A 26,904-nucleotide genomic window follows, 5' to 3' on the forward strand; every position below is an offset into this window, starting at 1 on the left:
GCCAAGAGCTCTTAAACGAATGTTCTGTAATTCTGGTGCTGGCTTTGTCTTCATTGGCTTTTCTTGCTATTGAATACCTTTGGACAAACTGTAACACAGCATGTATCTTTGTGCATCATGAAGTGGTGGAGCATACTGATGGAAATACATAATGTTTGTTGATAAGTAGCCATTATTACTGAGGATTTAGTATGGCTAATAATACTAAGGGTATCAAGAATAAAAAGTGAAACAAAGAACAAGAATTGAAACAAGGAAAAAGAAACCTGTGCGTGCTCTCAAGTTTCAGCCTGCTCTGAATCTCCGTGACTGCTTTTTTGGGAATCAGACAGCCCCTATCTTCCATCCTCCGCCACCTACCGGCAGCCTTCTAAATCTTTGATAGCTTCTTTGAAGATAACCTAAGTAGGTTTCCAGACTCAAAAGTGATTTGATTTGATGGGTTTTTTCTTTGTAATCAGGGTAGCAAATCAGAAAATGAATAATCCTTCTCAAAGGAGGAATGGTAATTTTTTTTCTTCTGGGATCAGACCCCTGAAGTCTGTGATTGTTCCAAGATTTTCTTCCATGCCAGTCTTTCTTTCTAACTCTCAGTAATGGCATTAAGAATGCACATAATAAGGAAAAAACAAGATGCTTTCCGTGATATCTCAGTTTAATCCATGTGCTGTCATGCTCAGAGCTTACCAGAAGAGAGTGAACTCCAGCAACCTGTGAAGTCAACTGAGGTCTTTCAACATTTGGGGTGTAACGAAGCTGTTGAATTCAGAGAGAAAAACACACCTAATGAAAGCACGATGGATGTCGAATATTTGCAAAACCGTAACTCCTCCAGTAAACCTAAACACACAGAAAACAAATTGGAAGTTGAAAGAAGAAGTTTAGATGTAGACAGATACGATGAAATCAAAATTGATAGAACATTAAAGCAATTTTTAGATTTTGGTGGTCAAGAAAGTAGCATTAGTGGCAACAGAGAAAATAAGCTACATACAGAGATAGATAATTTAATGGGGTTTGGTAACCAAAGTAAAGAAGAAAATGGTAGAAAAGATTGTTTTGTTTCAGCTGAGATTTGTGTGAGTGTGAATAATGATTGTAGCGAACTGTTAAATGATCAAATTGTTAATGGAGAGAGGCAGGAAACACAGGAAGTATCAAAGAAGTTGCCTGAAGTGAAAATGATACAAAAAATCACAGGGAAAAAATTTTTAAGAAAGGCAGGGGGTGTTGTTTCAACAAAGGAAGAATGTGTGATGCAATCAAAAACTAATTTTGAGCTAATAACGAAGAAAGATGAAGTTACTCTAGAAACTGGAAAGCATGTCCTGGATATCAGCCCTTATAAGCAGCAACATTTTTCACCAAGAACTCAATTTGAATGTAAGCCTAAAAAACATTGTTTTACAGAAAGGAGTAGCCATAATACTTTAAACTCTGAACACAGAGAGTTTCAAGTGTGTGGTGAAGAAGGTGTAAGGGATGCAACACTTTTAGAGAAAGTTGCATCCTCTTCCAGAGAGCTGGCAGTGCACTATGGAAGTGAAAAAACAAAGTTACATTTGCAATCCATGAGCAATCCAGGCATTTCTGGTAGTGTTGAAAGGGATATTAATAAATTGCACAGACCGTCTCTGGATATAAGTTTCATAGCTGAAAACAAAACCCTAGAAAAATCAATTTTAAATCCAAAAGAAGCCAAGAGTACAATGCAAGAAATTTTGCCTGTTTCTTCAGGAAGTATTTCAGAGAATCAATATGCAGCAGAAGTCTCTGAATGTTGTCCATTAGATTTTGAAGTGTCACTGGTGCAGAATGATCTAAGTTCAGGTGTAGCATTGTTAGAAGATGCTGGAGATTTAAATTCAAACACAGCCCTTTCAGAAATGATTTCTGGAGAAGAGGATTATTTTCCATTATCAAAACATGGATTAACAAAAAAGTTTTTGAGCCATGATGAGAAAGTAAGTGAGAAGAAGATGTCACAGGGTAACACCTATGGTTTAGACAACATAAATATAGGCAGGAATAAGCAGAATGGAGCAGGCAAGTTAGAACAGGGCCAGAAATGTAAAGATTTATTGCTGGTTGCAGAAATGGGCAGTAGAGATAAGGGCTGTAGCACAAAGGTTCCTGGAAAAACCACTGAACTCCAGAAAACATTCTGTGAAAAAGCAGGGAAAAAATCCTCACTTGAAAAAACAGAAAAGAAAAACAAAAGAGACAATGATAATGAAGAAAAAAGGAGCACAACTATTATTAAGGTACACGAGTGTTTATGCAATGCAAATGAAACAGTTAATTTAAGAATGATTCTAAACCAATCCAAATCAACATTTGAATCTCAAACTGTGTCAAGGTCAAGTGATTTAAAGTTGATTGAACATAATTTAAACAATGAATATACTAATGGTAGATTAGTAAATGCATTTTGAGGTTCTTACATTTTTTTAGTTCTTATAAATTTATTTTTGTTTATTTTGTATTACTATTTAATTACCATCCTTTTCTCCACCCAGCTGCTGCTCAGCCAGGTTGATTAGAAATAATGAAAGCCAACATGGCGTAGTTTGTGACTGTATCTGTATTTTTAGTTCTTCTTTTTCAAGCATAATACGTTAGATTTTGTGTCCATGGGAGCGTAAAAGAAGGTCTAATAAGAAACCAATAAATGTCTTGTATCCAGTGGGGTCTGTACAAAATTGTGACATGGGGAAATACGGAGAGGAACTGAAGAAGCTGCCTTTGCATTAGCCTTTTAGGAAATAGTTTCATATATCGTATGAAAAATCAAGTAAATCTGGTAAATTTGAACTAACCCAACATATTGTTTATTAGAAAATGTTGCTATAATTGCCCTTCATGTCATGTTGGTATGATCTTAGGAATATAGGTGTGTTCTTACCTCATGTTAGCTCATATTTGGTAACTAATGTCATAATAGTGCTAATGAAGACAAGGTATGTATAGTTTCAAAAATATTGTTACTACTGAATGCACATCTTGCTTGTAAGAGTTTCCCTTGATCTGCCAACATACAGAGAATACTAGCTGACTGGTTTTCACTAGGATTTTCCTAATTACCATGTTTATACTTTGAACTGTGTCTGCACTGCAGAGCAGCTGTGCTCTTACCAGTCCCCCAGGTGGGCCAGTGGAGGCACTGGGACTGTGGAGCTAGTACAGAGCATAGATGTACTGGGATTTAGATTCTTCTCTTTCTGGAGCTGATGCATCTTGGCTCTAGCTCTAGATACTGTTTTGTTTCTCGGAGGGAATTTCCGAACTCCTCCTGTGTTATTTTTGCTTGTGAGCACAAAATCCTTCTTCCAGTTTCTACTAAACTCATCCAGACATGGTAGGCCACTTTCTACTTGGGAATTCTTGCACATAGTGTTTGGCTCACTGTTTGCTCTACCTATTTGTTTGGAGAAAAAGCATATGCGAGCTGTTGTTTGACGCTGCTTACCGCTAAGAGGCATCTGACTGAAGTGAGAGGCTTCAGGACTTCTTCGCTTTGTGGATGTCTTTATGAAGGGTTTCATATTTGGCTAATGGTAACTTCCTGAAGCCTTCAAGAGAAGGTGATGGTGGTGGGAACTGCTCGTCCTACTTTCTGGACGTACCGTATATATATGAGTAAGTATTATCCATTCTGCTTTTCAAAGAACCCAAGATGTTTTATCTGCTGTATTACAAAAAGTACATTCCAACTTACTTCGTTCTTTTACAGATTTTGAAGAATGAGGAAGCATCAGTGCGCAAGGCATATTCAGATCTAATGGCACAGCAAAATAGCACAATCGATGAGAACAGAAAACTCATGGGAAAGGTCAAAACACTTGAGGAGATGTTGGAGGATATGAAGAATCAAAAGTTCCAAGTGGAACAAGAGCTCCCTAAAGTGAGGGAAGCTGCAGAAATAGAGCGGAAAAAGCAGCAAAAGGACATGGAAGAAATCTGTCGTCAGAAGACCAAGGCTGAGCAAGAGGCAAAGCAGTGTCGTATAGATCTAGAGAGCATTGAGAAGGAGAAAGCAGATGCAGAGCAGGAGTTGGAGTGTGTAAGGCAGCTCATTTTTCAGGCAGAGACTCAAAGAAGTATACTGGAAGAAAACCTTCGTGCTTTTCGAAATCAGATAGAAGAAAGCACCTTTACCAGAAGAAACCTTGAAGAGCATCTAAGAAGAAAAGATACTAATCTTCATGATTTAGAGCAACAGAAAAAAAACTTAATGCAGGAACTGAAGAAGAAAACAGAAGGAGAGGAGAAACTTATGAAGCTGATAAAGCAAATGGAACAAGATCTTGAATTTAAAGTGAACCTGTCAGAAATAAAGCTGCAAGAAAGAGAGAGGACTGAAGCCAGAAGGAAGGTTGTTGAAGGTGGGTACTCTGTAACTAGAGAAACTTCCCTGCCGACTTTCACAGCTGGGCAAGGCAGCCACTATAGGCCTGATTCTGAAATTACAAGTTTCCAGAAGAAACAAGAAGCCAAAAAGGTAGAAGAGCTTAAACAGAAGATCGATGAGCTAACCCTTGCTAACAAAAAAGCTGATAAAACTATTAAAGATCTGAAATATGAACTGAATGAAATTGAGCTTCAGAAATCATCAACAGAAGAAAAGTCTCGTTTATTAAAAGAAAACCTAGATAAAGTCAATAGCGAACTTAAATGCCTAAAAATTAAGTTGGAGGAAAAAGACCAAGTAGAGCAGGGGTATTTGCAACAGTTGAAAGAACTGGACAAGCAGCTACATAGAACCACTGGTAAAGCTGAGGAGGTGATGCAAGAAGCTATAGATCTTAAGAAAATTAAGATGAACTATCAGGAGGAGCTGAAATCTGTTCAGCAAGAAAAGACACAGCTAAAAAGAGAAGTAGAAGAATTAACTAGATCACAGACAAAAACTGAAATCACTATCAAACATTTACATTCACAAATCAGTTCTCTTCAAAAAGAGAAGCTGGCAGCTGAACACAGAACACAGTCATGCAAAGGAGAAGCAAATAATCTTCAAGACCAATATAAGAAAATTCAAGAACAGTTGCTTCAAAAAACAAAAGCAGAGAAAGAAAACCAGCAGGAAATTCAAATGCTGAAGAATGAATTAGCCAAAAGTAGTAAGTTGTCAGAATCATTGAAACAAAAGATAGAGGACCTTAATAAATGGAATACTGAAACAAAGCTACAGATGAAGCAAATTCAGTCTGAATCGGAGAAGATGACTTTGGAAAAAGAAAGTATTCAGAGGAAAAATGATGCATTAAAAGCCCTAGCAGATGGTTTCAAAGAGCAGCTGCGTACAACAAATGAACAATTGCACAAGCAAACAATAACTGAGCAAGAATTCATGTGTAAAATCAAAAGCCTAGAAGCTGATCTAGTGAAAACAAAAGACTTGGCTCGTGAATATAAACAAAAATGTGATAAACAGAGTGCTTCCACCCTAACCATTGACCGGGAGGTTAAAAATCTAAATGCCCAAATGAATGCTCTAACTATGGAAAAAAGAATGAGTGAGCAGAAGATACAACTACAACAAGCTCATATACAAGAGCTAAGTAGTAAATTAAAAAAATTACAGGATGAACTCCATCAGAAAACTCTGGATGAACAAATGGCACGCAAGAAGATGATTCTGTTTCAAGAGGAATCCATTAAGTTTAAACACTCTGCAGAGGAATTCAGGAAAAAAGCTGAAAAATTACTGGAATCCCATAGCATCACAGAAAAGGACATTTCTGGCATAAAACTAGAGTGTGTTGCTCTTCAGCAGGAAAAGCATATGGCTGAGGAAAACATCATGTTGTACAAGATACAAATGGAAGATTTGCAGGAAAGGCTTGAAAAATGTCATGAACAACTACAGCAAGGAAAGCAGGCTGAAATGGACTATCACCAGAAGTGCAGGAAACTTGAGGAAGAACTGGAAATGCAGAAGCGCGTGGTTGAGAGCTTGAAACAGAAAGTGGATCTGCAGGCCAGGGACAGTGAACACAGGTTTCTTTTGCTTCAGAATGAAGTTCAGCAAAATACTAAACTCCAAGATTCTGGATCTAAACTGAGCTGTGAGAGAAGAGGGAATGATTTCAATTATCCGAGTGACACTGCAGCTAGAGAATTTGAACAGCTTCCTCCACATGCAAAACCTAGCTCACCTTTGTTAAGGCAGAAACAAGAGAGATCAGGTTTTAAATCAGATCAGATAGAAGGAAATACACTGTACGTGAGTGCTGATGATAGGATACCAAGAGAAGTGCAGTTCCAGATGTCAAGAATAAACCATTCCCTAGAAGAAGATTCAAGCCCCCAATCTTTCACAGAGTTTGTTTCTGAAATGAGTACGCAGTTCCAGATAACTTTCGATAAAGCGAACCAAATCTCTGCAACATCTGAAAGGGACAAACTGAGAAACAGGAACCTACACAGTTCTAGACAAACTGTTAGACATGGAGAAGACACGAAACATGAATTAGGAGTGGTAAAACTGCATCCGTTGGAGGTACATGCTACATTTTGTGAGGGTTTGCCTTCCTAATGCTGTTTTTTTACTGGTCTGTTTTGTTGGTTGGTTGTAGTTATACTTCATTACTATTCTGTATTCTCTCTAATGTTTTTTTATGTTCTTACCTTGGTGAAGGGAACCCCTTCATTCTTATATATATGACACAAAAAGCTTTTCATTAGACCTTTGTCGCAGGTTTGTTAATAGCTAAGAAACACATTGTTTTAAAAGTTTGTGTTGGAAGTAAGAATTCACATACGCCATTGTATCATTAAAATTAGCTTTGATTAATGGCATTAAGTTCATATAATAACAAACAACAGTTATTGTTGGTTAGTCTAGTCATATTCCTGTTACTGAATAAACATTGAAATGGCAAATGCACTTTAAAACTCTAGCTAGCTATATTTCTCTGCTCTCCAACACTAGTAGCAGTTCTCCTTTCTGACTACATTCCAAGTTCTCCCTTTGGTTTCTCTGGTGGTGGATTTAGGAGCAAATGATCTACAGCGTAGTTCTGCACATGTATTTCTCACTGTGTCAAAAAATTCCTATTTACAGATAGTGAAGAGCAAGCAGTATGACATGCATGTTGAAGTCACAACATTAAATCAAGAAAATGCCAAGACTTTTGGTAACGAAGAGAGAATGTTTGAGGGATACAAAACATCTGAAGGGTTTAGGAAAGAAGACGTTGCGAAGATGAGCTCTTTCTTAGGGGAAGAGATTTTGAAAACTGCTGCTGCTGATACTCAGTTGGAATATTTTACAGAGGAATATGATGATATTAAATTTCAAGGTCTCCGACATGATGTAACTGCCAGACAGTTGACTGAAGTTAAACTTTTAGACAGGCTCACGGTTGAGCAGCTCCATTCAGGGCAGAAAACGATTGACGAGGTTCAGAAAAGTCTTGAAAAATTTTTAACTAAACCTACAGCTATAGCTGGGCTGTACCTTGAATCCAGCAAAGAGATACTCTCTTTTGCTTTAGCAGCAAAGAGAAGAATCATAGGGAAAGCGCTGGCATTAGCATTTTTAGAGGCCCAAGCAGCTACTGGTTTCATCATTGATCCCACAACAGGTCAGAAGTTCTCTGTTGATGATTCAGTTGTTAGAGGGCTTACAGATAATGAATTCAAGAGTAGATTGCTTGAGGCAGAGAAAGCTGTTTTGGGCTATTGCTGTTCTGGGAAAGTGATCTCTGTGTATCAGGCTATGGAAGCTCGACTCTTAGAAAGACAAAAAGGTAAAAATATCCTTGAGGCTCAGATTGCAAGTGGGGGGGTCATTGATCCTGTAAGAAGTGTTCGTGTACCTCCAGAAACTGCCGTGCAGGTTGGCTTGCTTAATAACACAATTTTAAAATTCTTGCATGAACCTTCTAGTAATGCAAAATGTTTTCACAATCCAAATAACAGGAAAGCTATGTACTACGGTGATTTGCTGAAAATGTGTTTGTTCAGTGTAAGCAGTAAATGCCTTCTGCTTCCAGTTGGTGAAAGGAAAATAAGCAGCCCATCAGCAGAAAAAAGTCATAAAATTTCTGTAGTAGATGTCAAAACAGGAGCTGAAATGACTTCATATGAGGCTTATAAAAAAAATTGTGTCGATAAAGCTACATATCTTGAGCTTTCAAGACAAGAATTTGATTGGAAGGAGTCTACATGTTTTGACTCTGATGGGAATTCTTTTCTTTTGCTTACAGATCTTAAAACCGGTGTACAGTTTAATATCGAGGAGACTGTAAATCAGGGTAGAATTGGCAGAGCATTAGTCAGTAAATATAAGGAGGGTTTAATCACAGCTAATGAGTTCGGTGATATTTTAGTTAGCAGTTCACAGCCAAATAAAGATTTAAACAGTCCTATTGCAGGGTTCTGGGTTTCTGAAACCAATGAAAGAATTCCAGTCTTAAAAGCCTCACGCAAAAACTTGGTAGACAGAGTTACTGCCCTCCGATGTCTTGAAGCTCAGGTTAGTACAGGAGGCATAATTGATCCATTTACTGGGAAAAAGTACAGCATTTCAGAAGCTTTGCAAAGGGAGTTAGTTGATGATGGTTGTGCCAAGCAAATCCAGCAGTTTGAACTGATCTTTACTGGGGTCATTCACCCTGTGAGGAGCACAGTTATGTCAGCTGTTGAAGCTATGCAGTTAAATGCTGTAGACAAGGAAATGGGCATGCGCTGCCTGGAGTATCAGTACTTGACTGGTGGGTTGATAGATGCAAAGTCTCATTCCAGATTAACAATGGAGGATGCAATTAAGAATGGTATTATTGATGCTGTCACAGCTACAAAGCTGAAAGATGAAAAATTCTATGTTAAAGTTTTAACATGCCCCAAAACAAAGAAGAAGCTAACGTACAAAGAGGCTTTAGAAAGAGCTGTTTTTGATTGCCACACTGGACTGCGATTGTTAGAAGCAGCTCAGCCTATGAAAACGGGAATTTCCAGTCTTTACTATAATTCATAATGGAACAAAGATGGAAAATACAACAGAACAAACTCAAATGAACAGACTCATTTTGGGACCTGCTTTAAAACCCATTCAAGTCAAGGAAAATTTTGATAATGGCCTTTACGGAAAGTTATAAATGGTGTTTTCTAATGTAATCATGAGTTGTAAAACTAATTAGTACAAACCACTAATTAGTATAAACCACTACAACTAGAATTATATATTACTTGTTACAAAGTTGAAATTTATAGATTAATTTAGGCAGACTCGTAATTTCAAAATGCAGTTTATATGTTCAGTCTTTACCTGAAGGCCTTGTCTGACATTATCTACATGTGGGTAGTATAAATGAGAAGTTACTCTGAGGTTGGTGGAGTTAACATTAGTGCAAAATGGGTAGATTTAGGTGAGATAACAATTGGATTCTTACATTAAAAATTGAAAGGGATTGTTCATTTTGCGAATGAAGGCAATGCAGTATTTCATGTGACCTGATAATGTAATAATACAAATCAATTTGTATTATTTATTATTTATGCTACAGAAGTGGCAATAAAGTATACAAGGGTGAAATATGCAGTCCAGTAAACACACAAGCATAATTAATTTTTCTCACATCAGTATTTCATTAATTTTAGTGAGCTAGTCACATCATAAAGTTATATATCCTAATTTTTTCTCTCATTTCGTGTAACGTTTTTTTTAGAATAGTTTTCCTGCTCTGATAGGCAAATGAATTACAATTGCATATCAAATTAAAAAAAATCGATTGAAAGAAAGTGTTTTCATTTTTGCTTGTGATGCACGGAAGGGCTCTTAAACATGTTGTCAAAGTATTGAGAAGTTTCAAACTACTTACAGGGTGTACTACTATAAAAAAAATATATATTTTCCTGTGCAGAAAAGATTAAATGTCTCAGTATTTTACTTCGATTATTCTTGTCTCTGTAGACACAAAAGCAATGTATTCTTCCTAACTGTAATTTAGTAATCCAAGTACATAGATGGCAAAATGCTGGTATCCTGTGCTGGCTATACATTTCCACACCTGAGGGTAATGCAAAGGCAGCAATTGAAAGATACTTTATATGCAAATGTTGTTTAAATTTTATCTGCTGAGTAATGGCTGGGAAGGTACGCTTTTTCTTAATATCAGTCATTTTATAATGGATGTACATGTGTATGAATAAGCACCGTAATCATAATCACAAATCAGTTGAGGAATTACTTTGTTAATGACTGTAATTATGTGGCATTTTCATTCCTACGTCAAATTGTCATAGTAATGCATGTGGTGTTAAATAAAAAGGAATAATTTTATGTTTACATGGTAATACTGCTATTGTGGTAGAATTGTATTTCTGTGGACTTTGATGTTAAATATTCCAACAACTTACATGTTTTTTACAATTTGCGGTGCTCATCAGAAATCAATGGAAGAAGAAAAGAAGGAATATGTTGAGAAAGCTGGGGATTTACTGAAATGGGTGTCAAACCTCAGCCAGACACTTGGCAAAGAAGAGGGAGAAAAAGCTGAAAAGACAGATTTGCCTAAGCAGCAGGTACAGATGTCTTTTGGTAAAATACCACTTCCTCTTTTTAGGCTTTTGTGTTGATTAAAATCACAAAATATTCCATAAATACTTTTTTTTTTCCTCCAGTCACTATCCACATTTTACTAAAGATGTAATTTCACATTTGGCTGTGAGTAGAGGGTTGGATAAATGATCATCAGTGTTTAGGGACACAAACATTTTGGGAAGAAGTGCAAGCTGCTTTTTACAGGCCTGCCGTGTGACTTACTCTGGTGCTACAAAATGTCAGTTTAGAGAAACTAGACCTGCACACCGTAACTCACCCCCTGTAGAGGGACAGCGCGTCCTGGCTGGTTGGCACTTGCTAGGTCTGCCCCCTTGTCCTGAAACAGTTCAGTGAATAAGCCTGGTAACTTCTACCCTGGCACCAGGAAGGAGAAAGTTGGCAGGAGGTGCCTGAGGACTGGGTTTCTTTTCGCTTTTACGAAGTTTTCTGAGGGGTCCTCTTACAGGATAGTCAAAACAGGTGTTGACTGAGCCCTCTATTATTGCACTAGTCCCCAGGCTGCTGGAGTGGCCCATCTTGACACCTTTGTATTTAACAGGTGCATTGTCGTTGCGTACATTTTAACTCTTGACCATAAATTTCCATCTGTGAAACATCGTATCATTTCTAGCAGCCCCCTGGCTAGAGTTGTTCCACAAAATAGCTTAGTGACAACTAAAAAGATTTTAGTAGGTGAAGGTATATCTGCACGCTGAGCAGCAGAGGCACAGAGCAGTGTCTTGTCCACATCCCTCAGTACAGGGCTGGATGTGGTCATGAAAACATGATTTTGGCCCTCCTGGCAGCCTGTTGCTGCATGTTTTATTTTGGTCATGCGTGCTGGTGCCTGTTAGAGCCGCTGGAGCAGCACATGCATAAATCAGGCTTGCTGTTGGGCAGGTTGGCAGTCCTGCAGTCCTGATGGCCACCAGTCCCAGCGTGCTGCTTGTTTGCAGGGGACCAGTGCTAGTTCTGTTACAGAGTTTGTCCCTGTGTGTATAGGAGGAAGTAAGTGTGTATTAATTTGAACACATTGATTGGTAAATCGCTGACAGTAAGGATCAGGATTTGCAAAAACGTTCAACACTGGTCTTTTTCTGCCCTTGTTAATGACAACAGTGCAAACCTTTGTCAGCATTGGGCCAGTGCTCAACTCCTTAGAGCATCTTGGCTTACTGTAGCAACTATGGGTGGCATCTTCCCCGTGCAGCCGGAGTCCTCAGTGTGTAACCTGTGGGTTAGCTGCCTTGGCTTCCTCTGGCGTGCAGGAGATGGGTGTTTGCTGAGGGTGTTTCCTTCCCTTGTGAAATGGCCCCAGCGCAGTAGTGGCATCTTCCAGAGGTGCCTGGTTTAGTGACTTCACTGACTAGCATGGGTACCTCGACAAGTTTTGTAGAAACGTGTAGACTAGTGATTTGACAGCCAATGTCAGCTGAAACATGGGGGAGTGGGGTTGCTGTGGGGTGTAATCATGGACCCGGTGGAGAAGCTGGTGCTGGTAGTGACAGGGTGTGCATTAGCATCCACAGCAGTATCAGTTCCCTGAGCAAAGTGGAGCTCATGGCCCCACCTGCTGCCTCAGCCTGCTCACATCATCTTCTGCAGCGCATGCAGTGCTTGCTCTCTTGGTTTCTGTCTGAGCAGCACAAGTGGTGGGATTGTGGCTTGCTGGCAGTGATTGCAAAGGGAGGTTCTTCCCAGACCGCATTCAGGCCCTTTGGCACAGCGCACACAGGGACAGAATTGGTTGTGTCCAGACCCAGGTGAATGCAGGGCCCAAGTGCCTTGCTAGAGTTCTCTTAGCACTTATGTCGAACATTATCTAGGACTTTCTAACAAAGTTATAGACTTCCCTTTGATACTTTGCTCCTATTTATCCAAAAAAGTGCTTTTCTTTGAAGAGACTGCAGGCAGTTTCTCAGAAAAGTTGTAAGATTAAATTCTTGCAAGTTCCTCTGCCAGAACAAGTGCTTTAGTGGGGATGACACAGAAATTATAGCAGGGACAATATTAATAAATAATCCATTTTTTCCAAGTGTCTGATACTGCATTTGTCCTTGTCATTGAATTTCATCAAGGCTTGTGGCCTTCTGGTATGGTTTTTTAAAAAGTTGCTATCTCATTTTGGTGAGTGACTTCTTGAACTTGATCATTGTACATTTATCTTTATGAAGCCGCTTTAATCTGTGCCAGCTATAGTAAGTGATTTTAAATGATTGGTTGATTTTCAAACAACAATTTGAGATAAATTATATTTATTTCACTCGATAGTTTTCTAATACAAACAGCTTGCTTAAACCAAAAGACATACCATAATGACATATATATATATATATGTAAATGGTACAATTCCATAATAACGAATATCGCTTTAAGAACAGCTGGTATTTAAAAAAACCCTCTAGTTTATTGATTTTAGTCCCATAAAGAGATAGTATGCTTGTTTTTATATATGTGCATAGTTAAGTCTTGAACACAGGTTGTTTATTTTTCAGATTTCCCTGCATGAAATGTCAACCAAGAAAGAACAAATAGCTGAAACTCTGCAGACTACTCAGTCGTTTTTAGCTAAGCACAGTGACAAGTATGCCATTTTTTATTTTTCCAATAATGTTAATGAATTGAATCAGTACATCCTGTTTGTTTAAAAAGATATCATAGCCTCATCTTACAGTTCCGCTTAGTAGTACTTTTACCAATTTCCCCTCCCCTTTTTTAAGTAAAGGTAAACAGATAACTCCCTGCAGGTTACAGATTACTCAGAGACCTCCTCCCATTTTTCTTTTTTTCTTAATAGAATGACAGATGAAGAGAGAAATGAAATGGAAAAGCAAGTCAGATCCCTCCAGGAGAGCTACAGCTTGTTAGCCAATGAAGCTTTGAAACAGCTGCAGGAAGCACAGTATCTGGGTGATGAAAAGATGGAAGAAAAGGTAACAAGATTGAAACTTAGATTTCAGTCTCTTTTGGGGCTTACTGCATGGTTTTGGAACCACACATGATCAGCAAAAGAAGAAGCTGCAATTAACTGTGTGTGAAGGAACATGTTTTAATTGACTGAAGGTTTTTGTGTATTTGCTGTGGAATACTGTGTGTGACCTTACCCGTGCATATGAACATTCTGCTCATCAGATTTTTTTGTGGAGAGTCTTAATAATTTGTGTCTTGCATGAAGAAAGATAAACAAATCATTCATCTCTTAACTCTTCTCTTAAAAGCCATTCTTTGACTGCTAGATAAGTCTATGTTTCTGCTGCAAAAATGACACCATAAAATAACCTGTTAATCTGTCCCATATATCGCTCAGAAATGTCCTAGAAGAGATCTACTTTCAGTTTTTCTTAAAACTTACCTGGATATGAAAATAAGAGCACATAATGTGATTAGCTCTGAGACACTACAAATACATTTGTTAATGGGATCTTAATCTTAAATACGGAATTCTCAAAAATTACGTTGCAAACGACTGTTCTCATATACGCATAGAGGCAGTGTCTGTGTAATTAGTTCAAATTATGTTGCCAAACTGACTTCATGCTTTCCATGCAAACTAAATGCAATATTTGATTCTAGAGTATCTGATTCCATATTGTTGAGTGTATATACAGAAGTGCTGTATGCTGTAAACATGAATAGCATGGTGGATTTGAATCACATACTGTTTCTGAATAGTCTAACCTTTCACAGACATTTAGAGCATGAAAATTTGCCTTTCAGGTGTATGTTCTATTTGCTCACTCTGCAATCATTTCTTCTATTGTCTTTCACTAACCCTATTTATATATGCAAAGCATAGGTTTTCAGTTCACAGATGCATGTTGATTTTAAATCTTTTATCACATCGTGTGCTGTTGAATGACTGACATAGATCACTTGCGCATTTGAGCTGCTAACATTCACTGCACTCCTCCAGGCCTGGTAAGTACATGTTTTTATGCTTATCATGCATTCAAAATAGAAATAAAATTTAAAATACAGTCTGAAAATAGTGATAGCATTTCTTTTATGTTCCTTTCTAGGTGAATAAAGTCATTGCTGGTGTCATTGACCAAACGACTGGAGAAGTCCTTTCAGTCTTTCAGTCTATTTTAAAAGGTTTTATTGACTATGACACTGGAATTAGATTGCTTGAGAATCAGCTGATCCTTTCTGGAATCATTTCTCCAGAATTAGGAGTATGTTATGATTTGGAAGAAGCTAAAGCTCATGCCCTAATTGATGAGCAGACTCTGTTGCAGTTACAGGAATTAAGTAATGCAAAGAAACTTATTTCAGGGTCGTCATTATCAAATCTTCCAGTTGCTTCAGCTTTGGAACAAGGTTTAATTTCAGAACCTGTGGCTATTAAAATTCTTGAGAATCAGCTTTCAACTGGGCACTTGATTTTGCCATCTACTGGAGAAAACCTGACCTTGCAGAATGCTTTCCAGAGAAACCTAATTTCTCCAACATTATATGCAAAACTTCTGGAAAGACAAGACATAGGTAAAGATCTCATAGACCCCAACTGTGCTGAGAAGATTTCCCTTGAACAGATGATTCATAGAAGCATATTGCATGAAAAAACAGGGCTAAGACTCCTACCTGTGAAACCACAAGAAAAAGGCAGAATCATGTTCAAATGTGGAAGGAGGATAACCGTTTTGAGGGCAGCCCATGAAGGACTCATTGATCGGGAAACAATGTTCAGGCTGCTGGGTGCTCAGTTAATGTCTGGAGGTATAATTGACCCTGACTCAGGGAGGAGAATGACTGTGGAGGAAGCTATGAGACAAGGGATGATAGATCAGGACACAGCTTGTGGGATCCTCACGCATCAGGTGCAGACTGGTGGAATCCTTTGTCAAAATTCAGGACAACGCTTGACTGTTGATGAAGCAGTACAATGCAACTTAATATCATCCACCAGTGCACTGTTGGTATTAGAAGCACAGAGAGGCTTTGTTGGACTAATCTGGCCTCACACTGGTGAAATATTCCCTGTATCAACTTCTTTGCACCAAGAGATGATAACAAATGAGCTGGCATTCAAAATACTAAATGATAGACAGAAAATAGCTGCACTTTACATTCCAGAAACTTGTGAAATACTCAGTCTAGATAAAGCCGCACAATCAGGGATAATAGACATCAATACTTTATCTGTTTTGACCAATGTGACTTTGCCAGATAAAATGCCCAATGTAGAGGAATTACAGTCCCCTTGTAAAAAAGCTGCAAAATGGTTATCAACATACGAATTCCTACCATCTGTATTTCATGACTGTGAGGAGGAACATGAAGATTCTGGCACAGAAGACCCTGTATGTCATAATATAGATCAAGCTAAGAAACTATTCATATCTTACCTGATGGTGAATAGTTACATGGATGCAAACACTGGAGGAAGACTTTTGTTATATGATGGACAACTGCAAGAAGCTATCAATAGGTTGCTGGAAGGTGATGGTGCTGCGTATAACGCTGGTGTGTCAGAAACAGAGTTCAATAACAAATACATAACCTCGAAAGGAATTAACCTGAAGTCAGCTGGCAGTGTCCACTTAAATAATGTCACAGGCAGTGTTCAAGGTTATCTTTCAGGTGCTGAGAATACTTCTAATAACAGGAAATTAAATCAGTTTGGAGATTTTGGGAATTATGTATCTTCACATGGAGAAGATCTCCGTGCATGTAGACCAGATGTTTGCAATGCCATTGGTACTGAGCAATCAGAATATACACAGGAGACGTTGATTACTAACCCTACAGAACTTAGAAACATAGTAAGTAGCACTCAAAATTCCATGAACAGGAATGGAGTCAGAGGTCGTCTGGAGGTTTCGGAGTGGACTGAACTGTGTAAGCTTAACAGTCAGAAGGCAAATTCAGGAAACATTGAAGGATGTCTTCCAAATGACTCAAATGCAAATCTTGTTTCAGAAACAGAGAAAGAAGAGATTTATATGGCAGAAGGTCTGTGTAATGAAAACAGGAATGATAAAACCTCAGAAAATTCCTTAAGTGTGAATGATTTGTCAGATAATGAAACCTGGAGAGACCTAGAAAGGTGCACAAAATACAGGCCTCACATATTGCAAGCTGACAATAGCAGAATAGTACTGGGTAGCAGCAAGAAAGATGATTTTCAGAGAAGTCTTGGTTCATCCATCAGTTCAGATACTGAATACAGACTTCCAGAAGATATTAGTCAGTGTGGTGACACACTACTTTTTGAGGATAATCGATACAGTGAGCAACCTCTACAGGACTACGCTGATGTGTGTAACAATCCATCTCTAGAGGACTATCTTCATATACATGACAGGCTATCCTTGGAGGACTGGCTGGATTTGCGGAGTAAGCTGTGTCTAGAAGACAGTGGAGACATGCACTGCAGGCCTTCATTGGGTGGCGACGCTGTTCTACATGATGGACCACCTGTGGGGGACAGTAACAGCCCAGCACAAAGGCTAACAGTAGAAGAAAGCAATCTCACATTTGAGAAGTTACCACTGTGTGACAGTAGTTCTGACTCATCAGTAGAAGGGAGCGATGGCATCCCACAGTTTGAAAGTAACTGCTTGCAGCATGAATGCAGTGAGGTAGTCTCTGAAGATGGCAGCTCTCAGTTTGATGATGATGAAGATGATGTCTATGAAACGCCTCAGGCTGATGATGATGACAGTGATGTCTATGATACTCCACAAATGGATGATGATGATTCCTGTGGCACTTCTCAAGGTGGTGATGGTTTTGATGCCTTGCAGCTGCGGGACGATAATACACCAGAGCCAGAATTGTCTGGAACGTCAGTTCCATTAAATTTTCTAGAGGAGAGAGGTGGTCTAATAACCCTAGGAGAAGAGACCAGCTCTTTTCAAGAATTTGCAACTAATGCTGGAGAGACCGTCCGTGTAAATTTGACAGGGCAACCTGAGATCAGAAATACAGCTTCTGCAAGTGCCGAAGCTATGGAAGGAATCCGTGAGGAGGAAGGAGAAAGAACAAGGAGCTTTGGAGAGAAGAAGCAAAAATTACCAGTTACTCTGGAGAGTGAAGGAAGAAAGGAGGGAGGCCTTAGTTCCTTACGGAAGACGTATGAAGCAGAAGTACAAGACAGGGATGAGGAAGATGAAGTGAAAGCGGAAAGTGACTCTTATGAGGATGAATCTGAAGGTACACAGGAGGAGGAAGATTATGAAGAGGATTATGATAGTTCTGATGACTCTGACAGTGATGAAGAAATGGTTATTTCTTATCCACATCATCAATGTATAAACAAAGATGACCAGTTGTTAATTTCTTTAGGAGACATAGAAAATAGCAATGAAAATAATCAGAATATTGGTGACTGTTGCTGTTCTTTAGGCCACAAGACAGTATATGCTTTGCAATTCCAGCCTAACCATGAAAATGGAAAACTATCCTCAGGAAAATGTGAATCTGCATCAGATGATTCTGAGAAAAGATGTGTTGGTCTTACATGTGCAAGTGAAGACAACAGACAGCAGGAAACAGAAGATGGATATGGGACTTGTGTCGAAAGTAAACACATGTCACAAGACACTGCTGAGCCTGTTCAGTCTGAAAATACCTTTGACACTAAAGGCATGTCCTGTAAGAGTGAAGAAAATAATAAAACACAGTTTAAGGTTCCAAGTTCTCAGCTTCTTGATGATGCTGTGACATCTGATGAGCGTGTAACAGCCTTCCTAATTACAAAGCAAGCTACTGATGATGATGAAAGTACTCAGACAAATTTGCTGCTTTCAGAATGCCTTAGTGATAGCATGAATAAAACCAATAGTACCATGCCAACATTACATTCGAACCATGGACAAAGACAGAGAGATGCAGTATTTGCAGAGGAAAAAGTATTAAATTATATGGCTGGTATGGAACAACTAAAGGAAAGTTCATCCCAAATGGACAATAAATTCCTTAAGGATATGCCTTATGTGAATGATAGTGATAGTTCACTTAGTGACCAAGTACATCCAGTCACTGGTTGGAAGCATGGTCAAATAGGAAGAGGTTTTGAAATTCTTACAGAAAATAAAAACAGAATAAAGATTATGGAGGAATGTGATATCATGGGGCTAAGGAAAAGTCCCATTCAGATGGAAAGCCTTGGGGAAATATTTGATGCATCAGTAATTAAAGCTGATAGAGAAGCTCCTGTTTCAAGTAAAGAAAAAATAAATGTTAATCAAGCTTTGCTTGACATTGGAGGTGGTGTGAAGTCAGATGAATTTAAGAGAGATTTTAACATTTCTACTTCTTTGAAACAATATACAACTGACATAAAAAGCGGCAGCCATTCAGAATTGGATAAAACTGAATCCTGTTGCTTTATGGACAGGGAAATAGGGGAGAAGGGCATACAGAATGGAAAGGATTTTCTGCTGAATATGGAAGAAATGTATTCAAGTGAATTTCACACCTATTCTTTTCCCTCAACTGATAGAGTGAAACCAAAGGAAATCAGCATAACTAAAGAAACGGGGAGACTTACCTGTCAAAATACTGACAATGTTCTTAAAGACTTCTCAGAAAAAAAGAGCAGCAATAATAGTGAATTTTCCCCAGTAAAAGCAGATGCTTTAGGAAGTATTGAGGATGCCAAAGAATCAGGAGATGGGAGTGAAGTGCTACCTTCTGGGAGTCATACCCATACTACTGATGTTTCTTCTGCAGTTCTGAGCAGCATAGGGACTGACTTGAATTATTGTGCCCAGAAAGAACATGAGATGCTGGAAAACACAAAGGAAGAAAATTTTATGGCCAGTGAGACTTGTCCCCTTGGAAGTGGTTTCAAAAAACAAATGTCCATGGAGTCATTGCAAAAGGAAATGGGACCCTGCAAAGATTTTCAAGTCAAGGAAGGTATTTCACTATCACCAGCAGTGTCTGATACACTAATGGAAGACTTAAAGAATATATTACAAAGGAAATTGAAAACAGGACATGTTTACTGCAAGCAGGAGGGTGAACCTCTGAGTTACTCCGATACCAAAATGTTAATGCAAAATTTACTTACAATGGTTAGAAGCACCCAGCTTGGGAGTGACACGCCTAGTGGGTCAAATCTCAAGCAAATAAGCAATGCTGTTAGAACTGCATTCATGGTTACCACACCATCTACAGAGCCAAAGGACAGTGATGCTCTTTCATTGCTTTGGCCTGACTGCAGAAGTCCTGATCTTCTTCGTGATATTCTGAGGCAGGAATCCTGCAAGCAAAAGATTGCTGACCCAGACAAAAGGAAGACTGAAACAGATATGAAAGCTCCTGTTCCAAAACTTACTGCTTCTGAACTTCTGGAGGTTTTTCAAATCTCACCTGGAGATGAACGTACAAGCAAGTTAGAGGAGCTGATAAGTGGTTTGCTTACAAGCTCACAGGTGGCTGGTTTCACCACAGAACACGAGAGTAAAGGCAAAGTAGACGGGCTTTGTACTCTTTTCTCAACAGAACAATTGGAGTTTGGATCAGAAATTGCTAAAGAGAAAACATTGGCAGACGATGCAGCTGTTGCTTGGAAGTGTGACTGGGAGCATGGGAAGACAGAGAGCCTGTCCGGAGGCTTTACTGAGCCTGTTTTCAAAACAAAAGAAGCAGACCTGGAAGACACCCCTATTAGCATGGTAAGTAACAACAGTTAGTATGTGCTATGGGTCCTGTGTTAAAGGAATTGCATGAATCCTTCATAGTGCTGGAAAGAATAATTAAACTGGAAAAATGATTGACACATTAAATTATAACACTAAAATAAACTATAATTAAAACAAGGAATTCTATTGCTTGTTTTCATGTCCATTAGTTTGAAAAATCTTTTCATACTGTTAAAACTCATTCTCAGGTTGATGGAGTACAGCAATGTTTAAAGTTAACAGAGAAAATGCGAGGACACTTGGCAGTGCTTCAGGATATGAAAAGCCACTTAGATAACCAGGAGCCTAATAGTAACAACTTGGAAATACTGAAAGATGAATTGGAACAACTAGAGGTAAGTAAAGTCTTATTTATGCTTGTATGTCAGTGATGGGTGCTAGGAAGAGCCCTTAGATTAACAAAGAGAGATTTCCAATATAGTTAAAGTAATTCACATTTAAATGTTCTTCTTGCTTAGTAACTTAATGCATTTTATGTGTGTTCTCTTTGTAGTCATTTGAATCTGGACTGGCTACTTTTGCAATTATCCTAAAAAATGATATGAAGTTGACAGAAGAGTTTTTAAAGTTTTGTAACAGAGATATTCCTGGAGAGAAACTTGAAGAGCTAAAGATAAGCTATGACTGTTTGCAGGAAGCATTTCTGGTGGTCTGTGATACGTCTTCAAAACGAGCAAAACAAATAATCAGTGCTATTGACTCGGAAATGGTATGTTTTTATCAAGTGTATGTTTTTGCCTTGGTTTTCTTCAAGGTAATTTGGCTAAACAGAATTTGATTTTGCTTTATTTTGTTTTATCTTAATATAAAAGTATGTGTATGATTCTATTTAATATGATAGAAAATGTGACTAGGCTGCAGGGGTATCATTAAATATACAATTTCCCTTTCTAGTCTAAGCTTGCAGTATTACACCAGCAACTTGTAAGCAGACTGCAGAGATTTTCAGACTGGATCACAGAAAACAGTAAAATCATGAATGACTACACAGTGAATACTAATGATATGGAAGAGCTGACGAAAAGTTTACAGCTATTTAAAGTAAGTATTCTTTATGGCAGGTGTTGGTGCTTCTGACAAATGTTGCTACATATTATTAATTATTAGCTAGCTTTTGTATACCTGCTCATTAACCTCTGTCCCTTAAACAGATGGCTAGAACTAATTACTTAAGACAACAACTGCTTGATAGTCCAGTAATAAAAACGTGTTGATTTGCTTTTTCTCTCAAAAAGATTTTTGACCGAGTTCGACTTCCTGAGAAGGCTGTTGGTTCTGCTTAAATTTGTTGCAATAAATATGACCCTTTTTGGAAATCTAATTTATAATACAAATATTTCAGTGATTAAAAGGACGAGGTCCAGAATCTTTACTGAAGTGTAGTTACCTTCCAAATCAATTATATGTCAGAACAAGAAGAAAGGGAAAGATAAAAAGCTTCTTCACTACACAATCCATGAAATGAGTCATTAAAAACAAATCAGATTAAATTTTTAGTAAAGTTCATACACCTCTGTATGTATGAATGGTAAAAATTACATTATTTTATTGTGCTTTAATAGGGTTCCAGTATGCATGGTAATGCCATAGGGACGCAAAGTGACTAACTGTGGGCAGAAGTTGCCACACTGCTGGCAGTGGGACTTCTCGCTCTGGAATTGAGAAGTAAATATTTTAACGTTTCTGGGTCTTCAGACCTAGAAAAGTTAAACCTAACCTGCCGTAAATCTTCCAGAGTTCAAGGTCAGCCAGTTTTCAAACATCCATGAGAGAGCAAAGAAATAGAGATATTAAAGGTCATCTTATTTATTACTTGGACTTGGACTGTCCCGGAGGCAAACTATGCAGAAATTCAAATGCCATATCTGAATGTGTCAGAATGATTTGGGCACAGAATTTTTATTTACCGCGGCTAAAAAAAGAGGGTAGCAATACTTGTGTTTTATTTGTACTGATTTTGTCTTCATTGCTATTAATTTCCTTCTCTTCGTTCACAGAACAGGGCTGCAGAGCTTGGCTGTAAAAAAATGCACCTGGAGTCCACTGCGTTTGATGTTCAGTTCTTCATTTCTGAACACGCTCAAGATCTTTCTCCTAACCAGAGCAAACAGCTGCTGAGGCTCTTAAATACCACCCAGAAATCTTTTCAGGAAGTGCAGGAAGCAGTGGCAACTCAAGTGGAAAGTTTAGAGACTCAGTTGCAGGCAGCGCAAGAGCGGGGTGATCAGAAGGTTTGCCTTTCTGTGTGAATGTGTGCTGAGTGTTTCTGTCTATGGATGAGGAATTTTAATACCAGCATGCCGTATGAAGTGTATTCCTATCTTTTCAGGTTTTACTACAGATACAGCCATAGTTCTACAAAGATAATATTAATGAAGTTTGGTGAATTGTCATTTTTGTCTCTCCTTAGTACAATCACAGAAACAGCATATTAGATTTTGGACAGACAGAGTTTTTGGCCTTAGGATCTGTACAGGCTGAGGTGACCAAGTCTGCTCTTTCTAGCAATGAGGGAAATGTACTTGAGGTGTCTCACAGCTGTTGTTTGTTTAGCAGCTATATCAGCAATTAAATAAAGCCACGAACTCTTCTGGCTGCAGCTGTATTGATCAGTGTATTTACTGTTGTACCATGGCTTATCACTTCTGTCCTGCTGAAGATTTTCTTTCCTTTAATTTGCCAGGTTGTCTGCTTATGTGATCATTTTTCTAGGTCTTTGTAGTCAAAGACCCAGATTTGTTGAAATCCTTGCTACCTCAGCTTGTTTTGACTGAGACAGGTTAGAGGGACAAACATAGGAGTAAATCAGCAAAGATATTTGCGATTCTAGGTATGGGCGCTGGAAAAGCTATGAGTCAAGTTGGGACAGTTACCAGCTCAACTGGCATGGCTGCAGTCAGTAAGGATAAGCAGCCTTTGTAGAGTCAAAGGAGGCTAATAAGATGCTGCAGTGTAACTGCATCTCCTCTCATAAAAGCACTATCAAGACTCAGAACCACCACATCAGCCCCCGGTTTATGTATAATTAAAGGTGTTTTAGCATTCTAAAGACTTTGTATTATTTTGTCATTCTAAGGACATTTGTCTCCAACTTACTTTGTGAAAGAAACATAAAATTGAGTAAAGGAAGGGCACAGATAACTTTTCTAGAACTTGGCAACAATAATGAGCTTGCATGTTTTGTTCTTCTCTACTGCTTAAAAAGTCAACATTTTCTATTCAGGTAACATATTATTCATACCAACAAGAGCTAACTCACAATCACAACTAACCTCTGTTTTGATATCCTTTTTTCAGAATTAATGGTGTTTATCACAGGTTTCAAGCGGTTAAGAGACTGGATTTTCACTCCTGTCGTTTGGAGATTTCATCTTTCACATATGTGCATGGCCAGACTTCTATTGGGCAATTCCATCAAACGTGGTCTCTTTTACTTACAACATATTTGAGGTTTATCCATAACTTCTGTATTTCATCTTGCTCTTTGTACCACCGCTATCATGTTTACAGCATACTTTTAAAATTACTGCTTTGCAATATTGATGTTCAAAGGTAATTCCTTGTTAAGAGTGTCTGTTAGTTACAGAAGTGAGGACATTTTTGTTCTATTGTTCAATTGTACTTGGCTTTAATGTAGGATGTGGCTGAACGGCAGCAGGAATGCAGAGAGAAACTGCAGGAAATCTGTGATTTGCTTACACAGACTGAAAATCGACTAATTGGACAGCAAGAGTCTCTTGTTATTGGAGACAGCAAGGCTGAGCTGGAACGATACCAGACCAAACAGGAGGTATGCACAATTCTAGTCAGATAAGTTAGAGAAGACCGAGTGCAGAGGAGAGTGACTAGACTTTTGTTGAATAACAAGACTTGTCTTGTGAGAGGAGAGTAGAATAGATCTGTTTGACCTACCAGAAGTAAAGGCTTAATGGAATGCAATCTAAACTGCTGCCCATGAATAATATACTTCACTATGTGCCAGTGGGAGAAAAGAAATTTTCAAACTTGGAGACACTAGAATAGGGAGCACATCCTAGATATTTCAAGAAGCATTCCTGGAGCAGCTGTGAAATTTGTTAGATATTAGCTTAAGATTGTTCCTGTCAGTTGTGATAAAATCATGCATGTTTATTACGCTAAAAAATTTTGCCAGCTTTTTAACTGGTATCAGGGAGTGCTTATTCCTGTTCACAGTATTTTGAGGAATTCTGCTGCAAGGCTGTCTCTTGTCTGAGGCTTACTCCTGTTTTGGTTTGAATTCTCTTTTTTCTGGTGTTGATCTCCTTGGTGTTCTTGCGTAACAGAGCCCTTTGCTTGCTTGCTTTCCTATTGCAGCCTTGCTTTTCAGCTGTATCCTGTCACCTGTAAGCTTTTACTCTGTTCTGACTGATACTAATTGAGTTTATGATAGTTAAAGGACTGAAGGACTTGGTACGTTTCTTTTTCCTCCTTCTCCTAGTAGTAGTTTACTATACAGAAGAGCTCAAAATCAGGTTTGGTAATCTATAAAGGCAGAGATTTCCTTATTCATCTTGCTTTGCTTTACTTATCTTCAAAGTAACATATCTAGTTTGACAAAGTTCTCCTTATTCTAAGTGGAAAGATGCAGATACCCCTGGGGTACCTCTTAATATTGCTTACCTGTTTTAAGAATTTATGGCTTAAATGGAGTACCCATGGGAGTGAAGAATGATACAGCATATGCTTCGGGGGTTTTTCCATCCGTTATTTGTGACTACCTAGTAGATTTGTTATTTACTGACTAATTTCTTGTAAGACACCATTGTAGAAGTGTGTCTCAGGAAGGGAATGGGAGCTTAAAAAAGGTCTTCTATAGATGAAATCAGAGCTTTCATTGTCAGTGAGCTGTTGAAAAGGGAGCACAGAGATCTTTGTGAGAGAAAGAAAATATTGTCTTGATGCAGCATCCCCAAGAAAATCTTCCAAACATACTTGCCAAAGTGTTAAAACAAGCTGCAGTTTTAGCTGCCAAACTATGTTCTATAATTGCTGCAAAATCTGTAGTCCAGAATGTGAATCAAATATTTTTATTTTGCAGCTTCAAGTGTTGCACTCATACAAAGAAAAAAACCTTAATTATTTCAGTAACTGGGTGAATGTATTCAACAGCATAATTATCATTATAATTTAAGCTCCCTTCAGATAACTGGGAGGCAGATTTTTTTTATCTGACTCTATCATAGGACTAGGCGAACTCCTTTGGATAAACTAAAACTAAACATCTGTTCTCTATGAAATTTAATGGACTTAAACAATCCTTGGAGATTGAAATATGATCATTGGTTACAACTAAAGAAAAATATTCTTATGGCTTTTCTGGCCTGAACAAAACCAAGAAGAATGGGAAAACATCCACCTGGGAAAGCTGACTACAAGTTTCTGACATTTATTCAGTCCCCTTTCTTTCTGCAGCTTTCTCTTAAGATAGCAATGAAACGAACTTGTCAGGAGACTCACCTTGCTAACTACAGCGTAGCAGATTTATTTTGTGTCTGGATATCTAAAAGATAAGATATATTTTCTTTGGTGTACATGGAAATACAATATTTGAGCTGCTAAACAAAAGGAAAAAGTGGCCTCAGTCTGAATAGGAGTGTAAGCTAACAGACTTGTAATTTTAAAAAAACAGACAGATGGAGCTGCAGCAACATTCTAAGATGCTGATTTTATTTTTTAAATAATCCTATCTGTAATTTAGTAATGTGTCATGTGCTCCCAAGTTAGAAAGGAGCAAGTGTGGTGCTTACCCCCAGAGCAGAGATTGTTCCAATAAAGTTAATTGGAATGATCTGGTGAATAATTTACTTACTCCTATTTACTTTCTTTTTTCTCAAAAGGAGATACAAAAAGACATGAGAATGAGTGCCCAGACACTGGCAGAGATTGTGAAAAATACTGAAACCTTCTTGAAAGAGAATGGAGAAAAGTTGTCACAAGAAGACAAGACTATTCTTGAACAGAAACTTAATGAAGCTAAGACAAAGTGTTTGCTCCTTAGCCAGAAGGCAGAAGAGTCCAAAAAAAAATTGGATAAAGCTATGACAACAGCAATTAAGCAGGAAACAGAAAAGGTTTTTAGGCAACCATTTTGTACTTTTATTCAAACTTTTTACATGTCATATGGGATTAGTCTTGCAACTTAGTGTTGTGTGGTGGGTTGACCCTGGCAGGACCGTCAACCTCCATGGCTGCAGGGCACAGCCTGCCTCCGTGGGTCTTCACCACGGGCTGCAGGGGAGTCTCTGCTCCGGCACCTGGAGCCCCTCCTGCCCCTCCTTCTGCACCGACCTGGGGGCTGCAGGGCTGCTCCTCTCACATAGTCTCACTCCTCTCTCTGGTTGCAGTTGTGCAGGGTGTTTCCGCCCCCCTTAAATATGCTATCCAAGAGGTGCTGCCACTGTCACTGATGGGCTCGGCCTTGGCCAGCAGCGGATCCGTCTTGGAGCCGGCTGCTCTGTCGGACATGGGGGAAGCTTCTCGCAGCTTCTCACAGAAGCCACCCCCATAGCCCCCTGCTACCAAAACCTTGCCACGCAAAACCAGTACATATTGATGTGATGTGGAGAGATTAAAATGTTATTTCATTTGAATGACTAATAAACTGCTGATTTATTTTCTTTATGGAACAAAGAACAATATATATATGTCAATCAGATATTTTGTTTAGCATTAATG

At 38.5% G+C, this 26,904-nt stretch overlaps 1 protein-coding gene across 9 annotated transcripts in view; it reads left to right on the forward strand.

The window, feature by feature from the left end:
• The window catches only part of DST (dystonin), a 303,406-nt gene that overhangs the window by 174,973 nt on the left and 101,529 nt on the right, over positions 1–26,904 (forward strand). For 8 of the 9 annotated variants that reach the window (XM_055714785.1, XM_055714788.1, XM_055714787.1 and 5 more), the window contains 5 exons: positions 10,399–10,533; positions 13,048–13,136; positions 13,350–13,485; positions 23,846–23,998; positions 26,067–26,300. In XM_055714785.1, the coding sequence (XP_055570760.1) occupies positions 10,399–10,533; positions 13,048–13,136; positions 13,350–13,485; positions 23,846–23,998; positions 26,067–26,300 (747 nt within the window). Of the gene's footprint in view, positions 1–10,398; positions 10,534–13,047; positions 13,137–13,349; positions 13,486–14,571; positions 20,182–20,396; positions 20,544–20,701; positions 20,918–21,102; positions 21,250–22,205; positions 22,440–23,845; positions 23,999–26,066; positions 26,301–26,904 lie in introns of all 9 variants that reach the window. The other variant, XM_055714794.1, reaches the window with a different exon arrangement.

This window comes from Falco cherrug, chromosome 6 (genome assembly GCF_023634085.1).
Source record: "Falco cherrug isolate bFalChe1 chromosome 6, bFalChe1.pri, whole genome shotgun sequence".
Classification (NCBI taxonomy): Eukaryota; Metazoa; Chordata; class Aves; order Falconiformes; family Falconidae; genus Falco; species Falco cherrug.